We start from the raw sequence: 17742 nt of genomic DNA, 5'->3' as shown, positions 1-17742 counted from the left end.
TTTACTCACTTCTATTCAAATGAGAGCCTTCTAGGCTCAGGAGTGTAGGTATAATGGAGAAGAATGCATTCAAACACACCTTTTAAATTTAATCTGGATTATATAACTCTCTTAAATCTAGATAATTAACAAAACAACAAACTAATCCCTAATTAGTTGCAACTTCCAAAGTATAAATGCTCAAACTGAACATTTTAACAAGTTTAACAAGTAGGTTGTAAGAAAGTTAGCAGGACTCCTATCACAACCCTAGCTAGTTTTCATATACAGAGTTCTTTTTTTCTTTTTTAGATTTTTGCAAGGCAATGGGGTTAAGTGGCTTGCCAAGGTCACACAGCTATGTCATTATGAAGCATCTGAAGCTGGATTTGAACTCAGGTCCTCCTGACTCTAGGGCCGCTGCTCTATCCATTGTGCCACTTAGCTGCCCTCCCATACGTTTTTCCTAATAGTTATTAATTCTCTTTTTGTATTTTGTTTTTTCCAATTACAAGTAAAGCTAGTTTTAAACAACCATTTTTGTAAAATTTTGAGTTCCAAATTTTTCTCCTTCCCTCCTTCCATTCTCCCTTCCCAAGACAGCAAGTAATATGATATAGGTTATCCATGCAGTCATGTTAAACATACTTCCACAAAACATGTGGAACAGGACAAAAGGAAAAACCATGAGAAAAAGAAAAAGAAAAAAATGAAAAACAGTATATTTTGATCTGCATTCAGCTTCCATAGTTCTTTTTCTGGATAAAAGTCTTGAATCATTGTATTACTGAGAAGAGCTAATGCTTATCAATGGTTGATTATCACACAATGTTGGTTCTGCCCACTTCACTCACCATCAGTTCATATAATTCTTTCCAGCTTTTCCTGATCATCATTTCTTATAGCACAATAATATTCCATTTCATTCATATGAATGAAATACTTCAAAGTATTTTTGATAATATTAATAATATTATAGTATTATTTTATTTTTCAGTTACACACGAGAATTTTCAACATTCATCTCTTTATAAGCTTTTGAGTTCCACATTTCTCCCTCCATCTCTTCCTCCCCCCTTTAGTAATCTGATATAGATTTTACATGTATAATCATGTTTAACTTATTTCCATATTTCCATATTGTCATGTTGTATATGTCACAACTTAAAAGTCATTCCCCAATTGTTGGGGGATTTCCTCCAATTCCAAACTGAAAATAGTCAATTTTCAAGCTGCTAATTATTCTGATTTTGTAGTTAGTGTCTGAAGTTGACTTTGAACTCAGGGTTATTGTGAGGAGTGAGATAATTTAAAACACTTTGCAAATCTTATTAGCCATTAACTAAAAAAAAATACATCTTCATCTGCATTGTAAGTTCATCACTTCCCTCTCAGAAAGTGAGTGATATGTTTCATCTTCATGCTTTTGTACTCTTGAATTATCATTGCCTTTATCAGTTCTAAAAGTTTTTTAAGTTATTTTTCCTCTAAAATTTTGTAGATTCCTTTCCCAGTTCTGTTCACACTGTTCTGCATCAGGTTATTAAGCTCTTTTCATTTTCTACTGAAATTATCCATTTTATCATTTCTTATGGCAAAAATAACATTTCCATTTATGTACTGAAATTTATTTAGCTATTCCCCAGTAAGAGAACACTTTTTATAATTTCCAAATTTTGGCTACCAGAGTGGCGTAAATATTTTGGTAATTTAGTTCCTTTTGCTTTTTATTTGCTTTTATATATTTATAAAGGTATCCATAAGCATAATTTGATAATTTTCAAAGTATGCTTCTAAATTGTTTTCCACAATGGTTGGACAAGTTCTAAGCTTTGTTAACACTATACCATTATGCCTGCTTTCTCAAAGTTCTTAAACCATTGACCATTTTACTCTTCTTTTGTCTTCTTTGCCAGTCTGATATGTGTGAAATAGAACTTCAAAGTTTCTTGAATTTGCATTTCTCCAATTATGAGGTATTTAAAGCATTTAAAAATGTTTGATTGTTGATGGCTTGTATTTCTTCCTTTGAAAACTGTCTGTTCAGGAGAACAATTGTACTCAGTAAGTTGTAATATTATAATTATTGTTATTATTATAACAATAATCAACTATGAAAGACAATTATTGTGATCGACAAAATGATCCATGACAATTTCAGAAGATTCATGGTAAACAATCCTATCCATCTCAAGAGAGAACTGATGAACTCAGTGCAAATTAAAGCACTTTTTTTCCTTTATTCATTTTCTTCTAGTTTTCCTTTTCTTTTTTCTTTCTGCCCCACAGCTAATGTGGAAATATGCGTTGCATGACTTCATATGTAAAATGGATATCATAGTTCTTGTTTTCTGGTAAATGAAGGGAGAGAGAATTTGAAACTGAAAAATCTCATATCAGGAACATTTGCCTGCTACGTCAAATCTTCTCTCTTTATCTAGCGTTCCAACAGGACCTTTTGGTAGGAGGCATTCTCATTTCCCTCATTTTACACATGAGAAAACTGAGTCACCCAGAGGTTAAGTGATGTGACTAGTGATTAGCAGTGTTCACATACAGTCCATCCTTCATACAGACCTGGCCAAACTAATCTCTCTTATGCATAGAACTGATCACATCACTTTATTTTTCCAAAAATCCTTGTTCTGAAATAAGGTCTCAACATTAAAGGCATTTTGTAAGCCGGCATCACTCTATCTTTTTTCCATTTTTATCATGTTAGGGGTGGTCAAATCCCCCTTATACATCATTACTCCTCCCCTCCATGTAATCCAAACTGGGGAGCTTGAAATGTTCCTGAAACATTCCTTCCTTCTCTTCACTTACTGATTTCCCAATGAACTGTTGGTCAGTTTTGATGATTTTGACACTCTTCCTCATGGAAGAATGAACATCATACTTCTTTTTTTAGGGTTTTTTTTTTGAAAGGCAAATGGGGTTAAGTGACTTGTCCAAGGCCACACAGGTAGGTAATTATTAAGTGTCTGAGACCGGATTTGAACCCAGGTACTCCTGACTCCAGGGCCGGTGCTCTATCCACTGTGCCACCTAGCCACCTCCAACATCATACTTTTTATCAGATATTATTTTGTATTTTTTCATATACAGCACAATATCATGTATCATTTTGTATCTATGTTTACATCTTATCCTCTAAGGACTGTAAGTTCCATGAGCAAAGTACTTTGGATTGTACACAAAGTAACAGGAATATTGTAAGGCGGTTGGCTGTTAATGACTTAGCTGTTCTCCACAATACAATGACCCAAGACAATTCTGAAGGAGTTGTCTGAATATAAATTGAAGCATACTTGCAAAACCTTTATTTTTCTTGAGATTTTAGGGGTGTAGGGGTCTATGTTTTCTTTCATAGTCATGACTTCATATGTATAACATATCACATTGCCTTCTCCTTCTCCTCCTCTGCCTCCTTCTCCTTCTCCTTCTCCTTTTCCTCCTTCTTCTTTTCTTCTTCTGTTTTTGCAAGGCAATGAGGCTAAATGACTTGCCCAAGGACACACAGTTAGGTAATTATTAAGTATCTGAGACTGGATTTGAACTCAGGTCCTACTGATTCCGGGGCAGGTGCTCTATCTACTGCACAACTTAGGTGCCTCCTGATTGCTTGCCTTCTTGATGAGTGGACTGGGGAGGAAGAAAGGGAGAAAATTTGTAACTCAAACTTTTAAAAATGAATGTTAAAAATTGTTTTTACATGTAACTAGGGCAAAATGAAATACTAAATATGTGCTAATAAAAATTCATTTCAATAAACATTTATTATAGGTGTTCAACCAAAAAAAAAAGAAAGAAAACTGCCTTTTCATATCCTTTTACAATTTATCTATTGGGGAATGGATCTTAATTTATAAATTTGACTAAGTTTCTTATATAACTTATAAATGAGAACATTAGCAGAGATTTGTTGCTAAGATATTTTCAGGATTATTTTGGTATGGTGTAAGATGTTTCTCTAAAACTATTTTTGCCAAACTGCTATCCAATTTCCTCAATGGTTTTTGTCAAATAATGACTACCCTGGGGTCTTTGGGTTTATCAAACACTACTTTATTATATCTATATCTATGTTTATAGATATAGATATGTAGATATATTAGAGAAAGATAGTATATATATATATATATAAAATCTCTGTATATATATATATATGTACATAGTGACTTTATACCTTATGATTTATTCCATTGATCAGTATCTCTTTTTTCAGAAGTACCAAATAATTTTTAATGTTATTTTTCTACTATGTAGTTTAAGTTCCATTACTAGTTAGATTTGAGATCCCCTTCCTTCATAGCTTTTTCCTACAATTACCCTTGAGAGTCTTGATTTTTTTTTACTCCTCCATATGAATTTTATTCTTTTGAGAATTTGGTACAGTACCAAATAAGTAGACTAATTTAGGTAATACTGAAATTTTATTCTATAGGCTTAGCATAAGCCATTAGTTTCTCCAATTATTTAAGTCTAACCTTAGCTCTACAAAGACTATTTTGTAGTTAAATTCATGCAAATATTGTTTCTTCACTGCTCAGTGAGACTTGCTGTCTCCTGCCAGTCATGACCACAATTCCTTGCTTCCTTGGGATGGAGAAGCCCAATTGTGAGAATTGGTAAGTTCTTCCCCATTCTTCCTCATTGCTTCCTTGGTGTATTTCTTCTTCTTCACTTTTCTTACTTCTCTTAAAATGAACAAAACAGAACAAAACCCCACTTAGACTGTGTTTCTTAACTCCCTCTGTGACCTTTGTTATCTTAATGGAATACACGTCTCTTCTCCCTCAAAGCATGATTATTATTTAGCCTTTTTCATGTGTTCAAATATACCTCTCAAGATTTACTTAAACTCTTGTGACTATGATCAAGAGTTATTATGCCTTGCTTTTTGCCTTTTGACATGTCATAATCCTAAATGACTCTTCTTTTTTTTTTTTGTAAAGCAGCATTAAGTGGCTTGCCTAAAGGCCACACAGCTAGGTAATTATTAAGTGTCTGAGACTGGATTTGAACCCAGGTACTCCTGACTCCAGGGCTGGTGCTTTATCCACTATGCCACCTAGCTACCCCTAAATGACTCTTCTTTAGAGTAATTGCATCAAAATCTTGTGTGATACTCTTATTAGCTTGATGAATCAGTCACATCCTTTGCCCCCCTGTCCTATTACTGCTCATACCTTGCCCAACACTGTCCGATGAGTATTCCCACTCTTTGTTGCTTCCACTCCCATTCATGGTTTGCTGAATAGTTAAAGTTAAGAAACTGTCCTGACTCAGTCCAATGCAAATCCATGTTACATACTCTTAACTGGGCACTCATCATGGCAAGGCAATTTTTTTATACATCCCTGATTCACTCTCATAATCAGTAATTAGCAATTCCAAATGTTCCGCCCCTTATATAACCTCCCATTGCACTTCCCATCCCCTTTGTATGAAGACTTACTCATACATCATGGAAAAATTTGATTTGTTTAGTTCTTCCTCTATTTCCTTCCTTGTTGTCTCTGCCTCAGTCATCTTCCCCATAATCTCTTCTATCACCTTTGTCTCTCAGCAAACAGTCTCTCTTCTCATTGCTAGAGAAAATCCCACGACACAACCCCAAATCACATCGTATTTGGTTTGCTCTCTCTCTCTCTCTCTCACATCTACATAGTCTCTCAACTCTTCAAGTGTCTCCTTCTCCACTGTATTCACTGTGCCACCTTCACAGACACTATCTTCAGCTTGATCACATCCATTGATTATGGATACTCCCCTAAAGCTCTGCCAGGGTCCCTTTTCTCTTTTCACTCTATAATATCTTGCTTGGTCATCTTGGATTTCAAGGATTTAATTATCATGTCTATGTAGATGATTTCTAGATTGATTTATCCAGTCCTATTCCGGAAACAACAGAGGGATTGGAGTTATGGAGTAGGGAGGGGACTTGGTCATTCTTGCTGTTTAGGAAGATCAGTTTAACAGTTGAGTGAAGGATAGACCAGAGTGGGGAGAAACTTGTGGCAGAGAGAACAACCATCAGGCCACTGTCATAATCCATGAGTAAAGTGATAAATATGAACCAGTAGGTGGTGTGACAGACAGAGTGCCAGATCTGGAATGAGGGAGATTCCAGCGGTGCGACCTTGGGCAAATCACTGAACCTTGTTTGCCTCAGTTTCCTCATCTGCAAAATAAGCTGGTGAAGGAAATGGCAAATTACTTAGTATCTTCACCAAGAAAACCCCAAATGAGGTTATAAAGACTCAGACAGGATTGAAAGGACAATAACAAGTTGATAAGTGCTTGCAATAGAGTGGTGGCCATGCCAGAGAAGAAAAGGAGGCATTAGATAGAGCTATAATGAAGGTAAAATACACAGAGCTTTACAATAGATTGGATATGGAGTGGGGAATCAGAGGAAGAGAGGAGTCATGTGTTAACCTCATTAGGATTCTTTGAATGAACAGAAACAACCGATGACTTTTGTTAGAAATGAAAATCAGGGGCAGCTAGGTGGCAAAGTGGATAGGGCACCAGCCCTGGAGTCAGGAGTACCTGAGTTCAAATCTGACCTCAGACACTTAAAAAAAAAACCTTAAAAAAATAAATGAAAATCATAACCCTTTTTCCAAAGTGGGGTCACATGGTTCCTAATAATGAAACTTAGCCTGGAGCAACAGAAGGACCATTTATTTAATGCTCCCTGCAGTGGAGAGAGCCTCAAATTGGGACAATTCCAGTCTTATATGCAGTTTGAAAGGCTTTTTCCTCCCTTCTGATGGCAACATTGATCTAAGTCATCAGGAGTATAATCTAATCCACACACCTACCCCATAATTCTAATATGTTCCCCACCAATGCGGGGTGTGCTAAGCTGATGAGCCCCAGGCCTCACAGGGGTGTGTGTAAGTTACTATGCAGAAGACTTATGAAGCCTGGGTACTTGTGCAAGGTCAGGGACCCCAGACTAGCTACAGCTGGTTTTGGTCCAATCTCAACTCTGGCATCTTCAGGTCTGGTTAGAAGAACTTTTCCAGTTCAGTGATAAATTCTTGTATCTTCCCTTTCGTCTTAGTCTGACATTCCTGCATGTAGCTTGTGTCTTTTAGCCTAATCAATAGCCCAGAGACCCCTGCCTTTATAACATATTGTTCTGACAGATCCTAATAGCCACCTCTTGGATCCTATGCAAACAAAACACTCAGAAATTTCTCATACTTTCTTTTTTTTTAGGTTTTTGGAGGACAAATGGGGTTAAGTGGCTTGCCCAAGGTCACACAGCTAGGTAATTAGTAAGTGTCTGAGGTCAGATTTGAACTCAGGTACTCCTGACTCCAGGATCTGTGCTCTATCCACTGTGCAACCTAGCCACCCCTCATACTTTCTTATGATTAATTTTCAGCAAAGCATAAAATGGGTAGACATTTTCACAGGTGTTTGTCATTGTCAATGAGGACAAAAGGATAGAGGGTTCCTCCAACTGGGAGGTCCTGTATAATGCTCCTATTTGCCGGTGTCATGATCTTGGGTGCATCAAGTCTTGGAACAATTTCGTGCCTCCTAAAGGAGATCCATTTATAATCCAAAATCATTTGACCTATCAATATAAAAAAGGGGGGAACTTGATAGGCAATTGGATAACTTAGAGGCCTCTTCCATTAGTATATAAATTTTGGGAAAATACTATGGATGATGACTTTAGAGGACTAATGATGAAGCAAGTTTTCTCACCTCCTGACTGGCAGGGGATGGTTTTAACACTCAGAATGAGATATACACTTTTAGGCATGGTTGTTGGACTTGCATATTAGTTACAAAGATTTTGTTTTTCTTTTTTTAATGATTTGGGGGTGAGATGGGTAGAGGGGAGCAGTGTTGTAAAATAAAAAGAATAGGACTATTTGACAATTAAAAATGTCCAAAAGAAGGAAGGTAAGAAACACAGATAAGCAGCAGATTTGAAAGAAACACTGAATTTGTCATATACTTTTGCAAACCTTGTTACAATAATTAGTTTAAGTGCAGGAGCAATATAATGTTGCATGCAGTTCCTTCCTCTGCTTCTTTAGATAATTTTTTCTTAACAAAAATTAGGAATATAATCACAATCACTTTGAGTCCTCAGTCAACACTGAGATGCCTTTGTAGTCATTCTTTGATATTTCCTTCTCTGACACAAATCAGTTTACCTTCTCTCTCTTTTCACAGGGCTGCTGGTTTATTCTGACTCAGTTTTGTGTGACTCTTCTTTTTTTTGTATGCCCCAACCCTAAGAAATTCCATCTATTTCTAAGCCTGGTCTTTTTTTAAAATATATAAGCTCCTTAGGGCTTGAACAATGCTTCCATTGAGAGGATTTGATTTATTTAAGGAGATATATAGGCTCTAGTCACAACTCAGTTCCTACTGATTCAATTAAGAAACTTTCATCTAATAATGTTAATTAAAATTCTAAGTGGAATGGATAATCAATGAAGCCCTACCCTTACATTTAAAAAGAAAAGCAAGCTATACCTAACTGAGATTAAGTTTCATGTATAATCTTCATTATTTACAGTATTTGGTTTGTGAAAATACTAATTTTATTTAGTGTTTGTTCAATTCAGAATGAAAAAATAAAAAATATTTTAAAAAATTACTGTAGATGGACAGTGATTAGGGCCCAGCCTGGAACAAGTGGAGGATGAGACAGATGGCTTCTACTTTTGGAGATAATGTACACATATCAGTGAGATCAAAGATTCATTGAAATACTAGAGTATAGGTTAGATTCTTAATAAGTCATGGAGGTGTGGGGGAATCTGGTTTGTTTTGCAGTTCAAATAAAAAGTATTTTAGTTTGACACCTAGCAAACTGGTTCAAAAATCAAGTTTAGTTTGCTTCTGGCATTTTTTCTGATCCTAAAATGTATATACCAGCATTTATGCGAGGAGGCTTTTTTCCTAGCCATCTTGTACATATCTTTGAAGTTGAGACAGCTATTTAGTCAAAGTAGGGGAAAGAAAGATATATATGTGGAATCAGAGTTCAAATCCTGGCTCTGTCATTTTCTACCTGTTTGACCTTGAACAAATTACTTTTCATTTCTGAAACTTGGTTGCCACTTATGTAAAGAGAATATTGGACTCAATGTTCTTTATAATCCCTAACAGTCCTAATCTATGCGAGATGGGACAGGTACTGCCTTGTTCATGTTTACACATGTTCCTCAACTTCTCATAAAGTGGTGAGAAAATGAGAAGCGAACATGCCACAGGGGGAAAAAATAAGTTTGGTAGAGTTGGATCAGAAGGTAAACGAGAACAACTTTAACTAACTTTTACTTCATTTGGTCGTTCATTTGATGCAAGGAGGCAGAATCAGGGAATTAAAAGCAGATGTTTAGGCAGATCAGAAGAATTGGATTTGAATTACCAGTTCTTCCACTAAAATGCTATATGAATGTAAGGTTGTTTTCAGACTCAGTTTTCTCATCTAGAACATGGAGATAATAAGACATATTTTTAGTCTGTGTCTGATTGCAGAACACTTCCCTGGTGGTTTAGGTTCAATATTGGAAGAAAATGAGACATTTAAAGGTCATTCAGATTGTGGTTCACCCTTCTCAAAGAGGACCAATGACATGAAGAGTATGGTGTCTTGACTTGCTCATGAATTGGATTTAAGTGAGGCAGAGCTGTGCAATGTCATCAGGCTCATTCTCTGCTCCAGAGTCTTGGGAGTCCAATGACAAGACAAAAGTCAAGACAACTAGCAATGGTCCCTAGATCATTCAACAATTAAACAAAATGTTTACTTAGCAATAGGAGCAGACTATTGATAAGGATAGGCATTGAGAGCCAGGTAAGTTGAGTTTGCTGAGTGGAATTCCTGTACGAGTCCCTCCAGCTCCTCACGGCTAATTTGTATTCAGTCAACAAGAAAGTAACATCTAACAATCTGAGCCTTTCGTTAGAGTCTTGACCCACCAATTTTCCTTAAAGTCTCAGTATATATATATATATATATATCTATATATCTATCTATCTATCTATATATATCTATATATATATGTTAGTTTTTTGCAAGGTAATGGGGTTAAGTGGCTTGCCCAAGGCTACACAGCTAGGTAACTATTATGTGTCTGAGGCCAGATTTGAACTCAGGTACTCCTGACTCCAGGGCCGGTGCTCTATCCACTGCACCACCTAGCCGCCCCTAAGTCTCAATATATTTTCAGGAGAAATTAGCTTAGCCTGCATGTGAAAGGTGGGGCTATTGCTCCTACCACAACCTGCACTATTTGTTGTATAGGGCTGCTATGAAGAAAGTATTTTTTAACCTTAAAGTGCCATATAAATGTAAGATAGCATTATTTCATTATTTTCATGGAATAAACATTTTATCTTTTTCCATTTTTAATAGTGCCATTTCTTTGGGTGGAGAATTGTTTCAGGGAGGCTGATGTCATAACCAAAAGACTATTGCCTTCATAATAAGAAGCAACCCTGTTCTGTGAGACCCTGGGTCATTTCCATGATCTTTCTAGGATCTGGCTTAAGAACTTGGTCATTTGGAATGACACAGTAATCTCTTGGTCTTTGTGATGGTAGTAGAAGGAAAGGACCAGAGGAAGGATGTGGGTAGATCTCTCAAACTTAAAAAGGTTTCCTCCAAGACTGAAAATGTCTCTTTCTTAAACCTCATTTGATTATCTAGGTCCAGGTCAAGGAAATACTTATCAGAAAAGGCATCAGAATCCCATAGGTAATACATGTGCTCATTGACATATTAGAACAACTACCATTGTGGCTGGAGGGGATAGGAGCCCCCTTTCCTCTTCTCTAAGATCATAGGAAGAAAGACAAATTGATAGATAGAGACATCACACACACACACACAGACACACACATACCCATTCAGACATTGGAATCAGAGTCAGAGATTGTTCTATGCCTATACTCATTTTGTAGACAGGAAGGAAAGAGTGACAACAGCTACTATCTTCCCCTTAAAGTCTATTGAATGGACAATTTTTGTTAGCTCAGTGGCCAATCCTCTTTTGAGGCATCTACTTCTCCTTGCTGACAACAAAGGGATTCTGTAACATCCCAAATTTACAACTCCTTTGTCACTAAGACAGAATCCACATAGTAGTGAAGTTGTCTAGGGTCCCAAAGAGCAGGGGCTCACCTCTTTACCCCCATTACATCAGCTTATTTGTCTGAGAGGAGCTTTAAGATGGGAAAATTTCAAAAAAGAAATCATGATAGCACCAAAATAGAGGGAAAAGTGTGAAGATATCGGTTCAAGATGTTAGCAGGGAGAATTGTTTGGGGGAGGGGACTTGCAATGATCAGTCGAGTTCATTTATCAGTAAAGAAATCACAAGGCTCTCTGACTCAAGAGGATAGGAAAAAATCCATAAATTTTAATTCACAGATTGTTGAAAAAAGGTTCCAAGTTAATTCACAGAGTTCTTTAGGGAGGCATAAAGGTAAAGATAATGAGTTTTTAAGAAGATAGTAAAAATCAAGCAAAGAAGAAACAAGCTAAGCTGATGAGAACATTAAGGACTGTTAAGAATGGGGAAAGGGGAAAGGGAGAAGAGGAATACATGTGCAAGTAAAAAGCAAGACTGATTAGCTAAAATTAGCTAAAGAAGGTGAACAGAATCCTCAAAGAGAGTGTAACTCACCTCCAGTGCAGGGAGGAGTTGGAGAGGAGGGCTAGGGTGGCAACAGGAGAGGCTAAGGAGTGGCTTAATGTATGATAAAAGTTGTATTCCTGAGCATGTCTGGAGGATTTTAAAATTATAGATTAACTTCACATTCTTAAATTAAAGTTAAGAATTTATAGTATCAAGAAAAAATTAAAAAAAGAATTTTATAGTACCTTAGCTAAAGGGTCAGCTTGATTAAGAGTTAGGGTCTTTGTTAACTGAAGGTAGCCTTAAGGAATCTGTGATGTATAACTAGGAGAACCTGGTGATATCTTGGAGGCTCTAGTTTACATCTTATTTATTGATTTATTAGTTTTTTTATAAGGCAGTGGGGTTAAGTGACTTGCTTAAGGTCACACAGCTAGGTAATTATTATGTATCTGAGGCTGGATTTGAATTCAGGTCCTCCTGACTCCAGGGCTGGTGCTCTACCCACTGCACTGCCTAGCTGTCCCAAGGCTCTAGTTTAGATAGGATTAAAATACCTATATAGAGTCACTATAGAAATAGACAAGGGTGATTATTTTTTCTTTTTTTTATTGTTTTTTGAATTTTACAATTTTCCTCCCAATCTCACCCCACCCCCCAAGGAGGCATTCTGTTAGTCTTTACATTGTTTCCATGGTAGACATTAATCAAAATTGAATGTATCGGGGAGGCTAGGTGCACAGTGGATAGAGCACTAGCCCTGGAGTCAGGAGAACCTGGGTTCATATCCAGCCTCAGACACTTAATAATCACCTAGTCGTATGGCCTTGGGCAAGCCACTTAACCCCATTGCCTTGCAAAAACCTAAAAAAAAAAGATTGAAAGCATTGAGAGAGAAATATCTTTAAGAAAAAAATAAAATACAAGAGATAGCAAAATTACATAATAAGATACCTTTTTTAAAAAATTAAGGTAATAGTCTTTGGTCTTTGTTCAAATTCCACAATATAGATGGTATTCTCCATCACAGATAGCCCCAAATTGTGCCTGATTGTTGCACTGATGGAGTGAGCAAGTCCATTAAGGTTGATCACCATCCCCCATGTTGCTGTTAGGATGTACAGTGTTCTTCTGGTTGTGCTCATCTTGCTCAGCATCAGATTAACTATTTTTATAAAAGATTAACTATTTAAACAGTGTTTATTTGCTTATATACATTCCTTGCTTATAGGGGTTTGCTTGTAAAGAACAATACAGAAAAAAAGGACCATAACATTTTTCTCTCAATACAGAAAAAGGGAAAATATTACAATACTTCTTTGTGCCCAGAGTTCCCTTGTTTCAAGGGATGCTATGTCCTAAAACTACAGAGTTGTGTGTTGAGAGAGAGGAAACACAAGATATAAATTTAGACTATTAAAAATTTTGCTTAGATTCACCCTTATCCAAAATTGAGGGAATTTATCAAGGCAGACACCACCTCCTAACTTTCTATCTTCCCTCACAACCAGTATCGATTTACTTTTAGATTTTTACACACCAATGAACTGTTTTGTTGCAAAATGATCTCATTTAATTACACATTTTCTTTCTTTTTCCTTTGTTTCAGGTTGGGACTGTTGTTGGGGTAGTCTTCTTGGCAATGATCATAGTAGCTGGTGGCATACTAATTAAAGGATCTTGGAATTCAGCTGGTCAGCTTCTGGTCGTCACTTTCTTATTTCCTTTGATTGGACACATATTTGGTTTCCTTTTGGCTCTTCTAACCCTCCAGCCTTGGGAGAGGTAACCTCTGCTAAGTGACCCCTAGTTATCCTAGGGGAGAATAGCTTACGCAATCTATTGTTAGTCTGTGCATGTATACTTGTGCCAACCTGGGTAGGTGAAGAGGTGATTTAAGAGGTGAAACAATGTGAGGCAGCATAAGATCCTACATAAAGATCAAGGAGACCTACCCACAAATTATTTACTTAGAGCAAATCAAGTGCCAGAAGAACCACTATGTTCAAATTTTGAATTTGATCTACCATCCTGGCCTGAACTGGGTCTAGTCTGTTACAACTGTTAGTCTAGAAGTGAAAAGAAATGAAACCTCTTGGGTCAATGGTTAACAAAGGAATATTTACTTAGATAAGGATTCAAGGGTGCTAAAGAGGAAGTCTGACTATAGCAGGATGCTTTTCTTAATTTCGGAAAATACTTCTATGACACACTAATTTTCCTTTTTATATTTTCTTCCAAGGTAAGTAAAATTTAAAATAAAACTATTTATATACATGACCCACCATTTATCATGACATTTAAAAATTGATCATAAAACACGTATGATGAGTCAAGGACTCTACCAAGTACTGGGAACATGAAGACAAAACTGAAGTAATTTCTGCCCTCAAAGAATTTATATTCTATGGTAAACACAAGAAAGACATTAATGAAAAAATTAAAAGGAACTTATTAAGCACATTATACCTCAAGCTCTGAGATAAGGGCTGTGGATGCAATTAGAAAAGAAAGATCTTCCCTTTTCTCAAGGTATGTACATTCTAAAAGAGGAAGACTAGGGTTCAACTGTTCATGTTTTATGTTGAAACCCTTGGATGGTGTTGGGACTTGAAGGTGAGAACTTGCTTTTTTCCAGTTTTTACATGGTGCGGCTAATGGGGAAATGGGGACCATAGGACATGTGGAAGCAGTTGCCAGGTCACAACTTCACAAGGGTTGATAACTTGGAAGGAGGCTGGGTGTAGGGTTGGGGAAAGAACTGAATTGGAAGGAGAGCTGGCCATCTCAAGGGAACTGCTCCTTTGGGGACTCTTAGGAGCAGAGTCCTAGACTGGCTCCTTCTGAGTCTGAGAGCCTGGGATGTGCTGCTTCTGTTCTCTCCCTTAGTGGGTCTACCTGCTTCAGGACAAGGTAATTTTGAAAGGGAGTGATAGCATCAGTAGGATCAGGAAATGTCTTATGGAGGAGATGGCATTTGTGCTTGTCTCTGAAAGAAACTAGGGATTTTAAGAGATAGGGATGAGCCTATGGGAATATATTTAAGGAATGGGGTATCTTTGTATAACAGATGGAAGGTCAAATTTGAGGAACAGTAAATATGGCATTTTTGTTGGGATATAGAATATATGAGGGAAAAGAACACATGCTGTTTCTGAAGATCTATTTTGGAGACAGACTGGGGAGATAAAGAGAGGCAATTATAGTTAACCAATATAGTCAGATTTATCTATCTATTTTTTTTTATGAAAGGCAATGGGCTTAAGTGACTTGTCCAAAGGCACATAGCTAGGTAATTAAGTGTCTGAAGTTGGATTTGAACTCAGGTCCTCCTGACTCCAGGGTGGGTGCTCTAATCACAGCACCACCTAGCTGCCCCATCAGATTTTTTTTTTTAAGAGTTTTCAAGGCAATGAATGAGGTTAAGTGGCTTGCCCAAGGCCACATGGATAGGTAATTATTAAGTGTCCGAGGCCAGATTTGAACTCAGGTAGTCCTGACTCCAAGGCCAGTCAGTGCTCCATCCACTGCGCCACCTAGCCACCCCTATCAGATTTATTTTTAAGGAGTTTTGCTTTTGCAGCTGTGTTTTGATGAGATGAAAATGAATTAGAGAAGAGAGAAATTTGGGGAAAGATATAGAAGGCTATAACATTATAGTTCAGGAGAGAATCTGAAGGAAAAAGTCGGGGAGGAATGTGAGACAGGTTGTGCAGGTAGAAATGACAAGATTAAATTGGCAACCAAGTGGCATGGTATTCAAACTGGATACAAGAAGACGCTTTTTTCTGTCTTCAAATGTGGCTTCAGATACTAGTCATGTGACTTTGGGCAAGTCACTTCACCTTGTTTACCTTGGTTTCCTAATTTGTAAAATGAGCTACAGAAGAAAATGGAAAATCAGGGCAGCTATGTGGCATAGTAGATAAAGCACCGGCCCTGAAGTCAGGAGGACCTGAGTTCAAATCTAAACCCAGACACTTAATAATTACCTGGCTGTGTGACATTGGGCAAGCCACTTAATCCCACTGCCTTGGAGTCAAACATGACTGAACAACAATAGCAACAGCAGTTGGATATGGGATAAAGGAGAATAAGAAGTGGTTAGAAGGTGGTTAGAAGGTACCAGAAGCAGGAATTCAACTCAGGTATTTTTACTCCAAATATGGCTCTCTATTCACTATGTTGTCTCTTATAAACATAAGTTATTGATAACAAAATTTTACTTAGATCATATTCTCATTGGTAGGTGCAGGACCATTTCCATGGAGACAGGAGCTCAGAATGTACAACTGTGTTCCACCATGCTTCAGTTATCTTTCAGTTCAGAACAAGTGGCCCAGGTATTTACCTTCCCTTTGAACTATGGATTTTTCCAGATGCTGAATGGATTTTTCATTATTTTAGGTTGGTATAATACACATTTTTAAAACTTGGATTGGGATGGGGAAAGGCAGAAGTCATTTTAATTTTTTGTGTGTTTTTAAAATTTTCTTATTGTTTGGGTTTGAACCCAGAAAATGTTGGGGCTTGGTGTAGTATGTTTGCAAAAGAATTCGTGAGAATTTGGCTCTCTCCCAGACAAGTAGGCATTTTATTGGTCACTATGATTGCACATGGGTTGAAAATTGGGAGATATTCTAGCAAAGAACCATGACACAGTGGAGCAAAAAGATGTAGAGGAAAAAAATCTTCTTTTAAGATGATATTAGATGTCAAAAGTTGTGTGCAAGAAATGGGATGGTGCTACTAAGGGACAATTAGTTTTCCTAATATTGAACCATTCCTGCCAACCTGATATAAATCCTACCTGATCATGGTGTATTATCTTAGTGATAACTTGTTATAATCTCTTTGCTAAAAATTTTTAAAAAAGATTTTTACATCAATGTTCATTATGGAGATTGATCTAGAATTTTTTGGTCTGTTTTGGCTCTTCCTGGTTTAGGTATCAGCACCATATTGATGTCATAAAAGGAATTAGGCAGAATTCCTTCTCCTATTTTAAAAAATAGTTTATGTAGAATTGGAATTAGTTGTTCCTTAAATGTCTGACAATTCACATGTAAATCTATCTGAACCTGGAGATTTTTTCTTATGGAGTTTATTTTCTGAAATGGGGTTATTTAAATATTTTATTTCCTCTTTTATTAATCTGGGTAGTTTATATTTTTGTAAATATTCATCCATTTCACTCAGATTGTTAAATTTGTTTGTATAGAGTTGGATAAAATAGCTTGAATTATCTCTTTAATTTCTTCCTCATGGGTAGTGAATTCACCCTTTTTATTTTTGACACTGGTAATTGGGTTTTCTTCTTTTTTTTTATTCAGAATAACCAAAGGTTCATCTATTTTACTGGTTTTTTCATAAAGCCAAATCTGAGTTTTATTTATTAGATCAATAGTTTTCTTGCTTTCAGTTTTATTAGTTTCTCCTTTGATATTCAGAACTTCTAAGTTGGTATTTAATTGGGGATTTTGAATTTGTTCTTTTTCTAGCTTTTTTAGTTACATGCTCAATTCATTGATCTCCTCTTTCTTTATTTTATTCATATAAGAAGGTAGAGATATTAAATTTTCCCTAAAAACTACTTTGGCTGCATCCCATAAATTTTGGTATGCTGTGTTATTATTGTCATTTTCTTGGATGAAATTGTTATTTCTACAATTTGTTGTTTGATCCATTAATTATTTAGAATTAGGTTATTTTGTTTCCAATTAATTTTTGGTTTATCTTTCCATGGCTTTTTATAATATGTAAGTTTTATTGCCTCATGATCTGAAAAGGATGCATTCAATATTTCCCCCTTTCTACATTTAATTGTAAGATTTGTTTTTAATGCCCTAGTACATGGTCAATTTTGATATAGGTGCTATGTACTGCAGAGAAAAGTATATATTCCTTTCTATCCCCATTCACTTTTCTCCAGAGGTCTATCATATTTATGTTTTCTAAGATTTTATTCACCTTAACTTCCATCTTGTTTATTTTGTGGTTGGATTTATCTAGTTCTTGAGTGAGGGAGGTTGGGATCCCCCACTATTATAGCTTTGCTGTCTATGTCTCCTTGCACTTTGTTCAGCTTCTCCTGTAAGAATTTGGGTCCAAGGGATAGTTATATGAGAAT

The 17742-nt window shown here is 36.5% G+C and overlaps 1 protein-coding gene across 1 annotated transcript in view; it reads left to right on the top strand.

Moving 5' to 3' along the window:
• Positions 1 to 17742, top strand: part of SLC10A6 (solute carrier family 10 member 6) — a 35162-nt gene that overhangs the window by 13749 nt on the left and 3671 nt on the right. The window contains exons 4-5 of the mRNA XM_074228108.1: positions 13222 to 13397; positions 15862 to 16019. Coding sequence (XP_074084209.1) covers positions 13222 to 13397; positions 15862 to 16019 — 334 coding nt within the window. The remainder of the gene's footprint in view (positions 1 to 13221; positions 13398 to 15861; positions 16020 to 17742) is intronic.

Source organism: Macrotis lagotis, chromosome 3, assembly GCF_037893015.1.
Source record: "Macrotis lagotis isolate mMagLag1 chromosome 3, bilby.v1.9.chrom.fasta, whole genome shotgun sequence".
Classification (NCBI taxonomy): domain Eukaryota; kingdom Metazoa; phylum Chordata; class Mammalia; order Peramelemorphia; family Peramelidae; genus Macrotis; species Macrotis lagotis.
This window is presented reverse-complemented; position numbering and strand designations above follow the sequence as displayed.